The following is a 6,000-nucleotide window of genomic DNA, read 5'->3' as shown; positions in this document are numbered from 1 at the left end:
GCACAGTGGTTTCCATCATTTGCAAATGGAAGATGTTTGAAACCACCAGGGCTCTTCCTAGAGCTTGCTTCCCAAACCAAACTGAACACCGGGGGAGAAGGACCTTAGTCAGAGAGGTGACCAAGAACCTGATGGTCCTAGTCAGGGTCAAGGGAAAGATGAATGCAGCAATGTACAGGGAGATCCTTGATGAAAACCTGCTCCAGAGCGCTCTGGACATCAGACTGGGGCGTGGTTCACCTTTCAACAGGACAACGACCCTAAGCACACAGCCACGATAACAAAGGAGTGGCTTCAGGACAAGTCTGTGAATGTTCTTGAGTGCCTCAACCAGAGCCCAGACTTGACCCCGATTGAACGTCTCTGGAGAGATCTGAAAATGGCTGTGCACCGACGCTCCCCATCCAACCTGATGGAGCTTGAGACGATCTGCAAAGAAGAATGGGAGAAACTGCCCAAAGATAGGTGTGCCAAGCTTGTAGCATCATACTCAAGAAGACTTGAGGCTGTAATTGCTGCCAAAGGTGCTTCAAAAAAGTATTGAGTTAAGGGTGTGAATACTTATGCACATGTGATATGAGTTTTTTATTTTTAATTCATTTGCAAAAATTATTTTAAAACTTTTTTAACTTTGTCATTATGGGGTATTGTGTCTAGAATGTTGAGAAAACAAATGCATTTAATCCATTTTGAAATATAGCTGTAACATAACAAAATGTGGAAAAAGTGAAGGGGTATGAATACTTTCCGGATGCACTGTATCTGTTTGATATAAACATGTTTGTCTTTTATATTGTGTTCTACATTCGCACAAAAGGAGCAAAGAAAGCATCTGCAGCAATAGATAAAATCATACTCTAAGGTAAGGTACGTTTATTTATGTGGCACATTTTCAGACAGAGGCCATTCTCCTCCTACAGTACATGTTCTGCAGAAATCGGCCCATCTAAAAAATCTCAACCATTACCAACTCTACATAGACTTGAACTTAAAAATAAAAAAACTGCAATTTTTAGAACTCACGATAAGGAAACATTTGTACGTTAAATTAAGGACTTTTACCTTGACATTCAAGTTTAATTTATGTATTTTTAAGTGTTTAAAGGATTGTTTTGTACTACCCTTACTGTATGTGAGATCTAAAGGCCTAAAGACATCCTGAAAGGTTTTTACAGTATGCATCAATTGATTTAAGTGAGAATAATGATGACCTGATTAAGGTGTGTGCAACTGCTTTAGTAACACATAGAAGTCATTGCAACTCTTGCAATCACAATTGCATAATTACATGCAAAAGAGCATTGTGGATCCATGAAGGAAACCTCTCATATTGCTCCACAGAGGAGCTGCCCTTTTTGATCTGTCAGTCTCCTGCACTCTTTTGAATACTGATAACAATGGCTTGGAGAAATAAATATTCAACAGCAGAAAAAACTCACAGTCTAAAGCTATTGTCCTCGTGCCATATTATGTGGGGCTCAGTGCACTGCAGCGCCTGAACTTCATGCTCCCTCTGTCCTTGGCTGGGGATGAGAACCATTTTTGACGTTTGTGTGTGAGAGGGAGAGGCTTTTACCAAAATGACCGTTTACATAACATGCAATAACCAAATAGATACGAAATGGTCCAAAAAAAGGATGAGATGAAAGGCAGAGGTTCCTATATGTGGATGGCACCAGTGTCCCTCCCTCCCCTCTGTGATGATGATGATGATGGTGATATCACCACCCCCCCATCCCCTCATTGCATTTTCAGATCAATGAGGGAGGGAGAAAGAGAGAAAGAGAGAGAGAGAGAGGTCTGTGTATTTTCAGCCACACGCTGACAGCTGTGCAGCTACCCCACGTACGTGCTCATATCCTGAGAAACACAGAGAGAGCAAGTCTGACATTCCTCCCTTTTCTGCATCATTTCCTCTGCAGACGCGTGCGAGACATACCTTCTCCAGGATTTCCCATTTTCAACTTTGTTTTCCTTCTTTTTGTTGCTGCGGTTTTTATACTGTTTTGGTTGTCGCATTCCCTCCGTGTCTTTGGAATGAACGGGTTTCCTGCCTGCGTCGTTTCCATGTCAGCATGGGAACTGCCGTATCCAAAAGGAAGAATTTAAGAAACGATGCGATTTCTTCTGTGGCAGCAAAAGTTAGGTGAGTGACACCCGGAGCTCTCCGCATTTGAACACGTTACATGGAAGCTTCAGTGAGACTTGGCAGGTATTTAAGCTTTCAGGTGCCACCCAACCGAAGTTACCCATGTGTGACAGTTCAATTCCACTGCGCTTCCCGGGTAGAGCTAGCCCTTCTTTGTAATGCGCAGAGGTTCTTTGCGCTTTTCTCACGTCCTCCGACTGTCCCGTCTAGCCCCGGGGCGTGCATCCGAGAAAACGTGTGCTTTAAAATAAAAAGACATCCCTCTAAACAAGATTTGTGATGATTAAATCAAGCCAATTTAAGAAAAGGCTTCCCTTTAATCCTACAAAATTGTTTTATCTGGATTAAATAATGCTGGAAGAGGATATTTGCCCCTGGCGCGTCGGAGCTATCTGATGTTGTGAATGAAGCATCATTGTGTAATGAAAGTCATGCAGAGGCAAAGCGAGGGTTGCTGGGACTCACCGTAACCCTCATGCAATTTCTCACCTAAAATAGCCTTTCCTCTGCTTTGAAAAGAAATAGCCTGCCATCCTTTTGATAATGGTGTTTTAAAGACAAACGGCTTTCTGTCTGGCCGCATCGACCCGAGCGCAGCGCAGCGAAGGGGCTGCTGCTGCCTTCACGGCCCGGCGGGCAAATGATACGGCCGCCAATTAATCAATCACTGAATCGATCAGATCGTTGCAGTGATCACCTATCGTGGTCAGTTATTGGACCGGTCACTGAGGGGCAGCTCTGGTAAGCGGCTGGTAATTAATTCAGCCTGGAAATAACATGGGACTCAGACTGTTTGGCACGAGTCCAGCCCGTTAAAAGCTGTTAACGACTCACTCGTTCAGTGTATGGGGCTGTATGAATATTTGTATTATTAATGGTTGAGTCTGCATCCAGCTGTTCTAGCACAATCTCCATCATGTGCTGGCTGCATGGCTGAGCTGAAGCTGCAGTTTGCCTAAAAAAGCACGTGTGGCTGTTCATGTATCCACACATGAAGTGCAGACATCGAGCTGAGATCTTGACTGAGATCAGAATACAAATGTAGTTGTCCTGCGTCTCGGCGGTGGCCTCGCTGCAGGCCTCGCTGTGTGACTTTAATTCGATCAATGAATGACCTTGACTTGTGCAGACTCCGACGTCCACAGATGTGGGCTGATGTGCTATTACGTCATTCTCTCAGTGTGTCTTCCTTAACATTGCACAGCCCGTATACGTGAGCCGTGCTTGAGTGCATTACATTACAGTGCAGTGTGTGTGTGTGTGTGTGTGTGTGTGTGTGTGTGTGTGTGTGTGTGTGTGTGTGTGTGTGTGTGTGTGTGTGTGTGTGTGTGTGTGTGTGTGTGTGTGTGTGGGGACAGGAGACATTTCATGTTAACTTGCATAACTGGTATTGAGGATGATCCCTTTCAAACGCAAACATACACACTCAAATACATGATTGGGTTATACAACCCCTCTCTCGTTCACACACAAAGTTCAGAGTTGAATTATTTCCGAGTTTATTGGCAGACTGAACCTTGCCTCCCGTAGATGGGGAATGCAGCTGAACCACATCCAAAATTCATCAGCCTTTCCCCTGCAAGCAACCTCCTGAATAAGGAAGTAAGCATTCAGCAGTGTTTTCTCTGCATCTCTCCACCACACACAAACATAGCAAGGCATGTGCACACACATCTCTCTCCATTTCATCAACACATGCTCGCTTCTTTTCCCCATTCTATCTGAAGGGCAGGCTGGACTCCAGCAGATTTTAAGTGCTAGACCTCCGTCTGCAACGGCAGATCTGTGGACTTTTTTGTACCCCCAATACAGCCATTTATGTTGCAATGTATATTTAAATCAAAGGATTTTATCTCGGAGACACCATTTATTTTTCTATTCCATTTTGAAGGATGAGGTTCATTTCCATACATTCTGTACATTTTGTGCTCATCGTGTGCTGTGCCAGAATAAACTTTGGATGAAGCAGCTGAGAGCACAACAGTGTCCCTATAGTGAAACATCTGGAGACAGCTGGATTACTGTATCTGCTTAGTAAGTATTGTTGTTGATTCTGTTTTCGTCAAGAGCCATAGAGCTTGTTTTATAATCAGGATGTTACAGGTCAGTTTACAGCTATTCGGTTGGAACTGGTGAGGGGAATAGACCTTTATGTCAAATGACTTTGATTATAGCAGGATGGTCTGGTTAATATGAGCCTCTGTGTACCGTCAGTCTTCCGTATAGCTTTTCTTCCCCTGCAGGCTGGGAACTGTGAGATAGGTGAGGCGAGGTGCACATGCATGCATCAATGGTGAGACAGGGTGGGAATTGACATGGGTGTCACGTACAAAGAAGGCTTTCCCTCCTGCCTCACTCTTACACACACACCCGCACACACACCTGCACACATACACATACTCTATGCCAGGTTGAGCTTTAATGATTAGTCGGCTATAGTCAATCACGCAGAAAAAAAAAAATCAAGACATTTAATTTTAATACATTTTGTATGCAGAAATAAAAAAAATAAAAAACGGTCCTTCTGGTTTATATCATCATGATATATGAAAAGTAATGTCTTTGGGTTCTGGATTTGGGAACATATTCATTTAAGCCATCAGCTTGGATTAAAATGGGACGGACATTTTTCAATATTTTCGGACACTTAATAGACCAAATGATTAATGGATTAATTATGAAGATAATCACTAGTTGCAGCCTTACTGCCAGTGCAACCTCCTGATGATGTCTTTCTTTTCTTAACTTCTCATTTTTACATACTGTACAAACAAAGACACGCCAACACGTTCCTGTGCATCAGAATCCTTAAGGAAACTGACAGCAGGCATATGCATACAAGTCTGAGTCATCATCCTTTGCCAATCCATCCAAACATAACTCTACATATTCACTTTTTTTTTTACTTTCTTCAATAACCACTACTCCTTTTGCTCATGGGGACCCTCCACTGACTTTATAAACTTCATGTTTTCAAAACCATAAGCACAAAATGCATAGCTTTAACCTTTTGTGATCTATATTTAGCACCTACCTAACACTATGACCTATTTTCTTTAACCAATTCCTACTCTAACCTTATTGTAAACCCAAGCTCTAATCCCTAAAGACACGTCCTCACTCTGGAGGTATAGGACTAAAACAAACACACACCCACATACTGCACATTCATCTACACAGAACATAAACTCATTTATCATTCAACAGCTTTTGTAATCTGTTTCTCTTGCATACAGCTAAGTCGGTGAGAAGCTCATGAAACATTTAATGAACGAGCCGACCTGTTTATGGAGGTCATGGCATGGACTGAGTTAGTCACACTTCAGTTGTGTGTGCAATGAACCAGTGCACTGCACACTGTGAAGAAGGTACATTTAAAATTCTTTGAATAAGTAATATTCACTGTTTGTTGTTCTGACTGGAGACCTCTTGTTGCAAATAAAAGCAGTTTTATTCCAATTCCAAACATAGCGTGATATACTATATACATATACTATAACTAACTCAAATATGGTCTCAATATGAGTGGAACTGGCATAAAAAGCATCTGATTTTCATATGAGAGACCAAGGTTTGCATCATGATTTTCTTCCTTAAATGAAACCATGAAATTCTAATCACCAAAACATAACAACAACATAACTCACCACTTGCCGGTGGCGCTATAGGCAAAGTCAGGTAATCAGGACACTCAATAGGATTTACCCTCTAAGAAGCATTGATATCTGTTCCAAACACCATGGCAATCTGCCCCATTGTTGTCTGGACATGGCAGTAAAACAATCGAAAATGTCAACCTGCTGTTGGCACCAAAGTTAAATCTGCGAATCACCAAAGTCAGTAGGCGACAT

General features: G+C 42.4%; 1 protein-coding gene across 2 annotated transcripts in view; it reads left to right on the top strand.

The window, feature by feature from the left end:
- The first annotated feature begins 1,979 nt into the window (after nucleotides 1–1,979).
- Nucleotides 1,980–6,000, top strand: part of LOC117476506 (NMDA receptor synaptonuclear signaling and neuronal migration factor) — a 38,858-nt gene continuing 34,837 nt past the window's right edge. Inside the window, exon 1 of one of the 2 annotated variants that reach the window (XM_034123105.1) lies at nucleotides 1,980–2,146. In XM_034123105.1, coding sequence (XP_033978996.1) covers nucleotides 2,116–2,146 — 31 coding nt within the window. In that variant the 5' untranslated portion in view covers nucleotides 1,980–2,115. The remainder of the gene's footprint in view (nucleotides 2,147–6,000) is intronic. The other variant, XM_034123104.1, reaches the window with a different exon arrangement.

This window comes from Trematomus bernacchii, unplaced genomic scaffold (assembly GCF_902827165.1).
Source record: "Trematomus bernacchii unplaced genomic scaffold, fTreBer1.1, whole genome shotgun sequence".
NCBI classification, from domain to species: domain Eukaryota; kingdom Metazoa; phylum Chordata; class Actinopteri; order Perciformes; family Nototheniidae; genus Trematomus; species Trematomus bernacchii.
The sequence above is the reverse complement of the archived record's forward strand: the minus strand, read 5'-3'. Positions and strand labels throughout refer to the sequence as shown.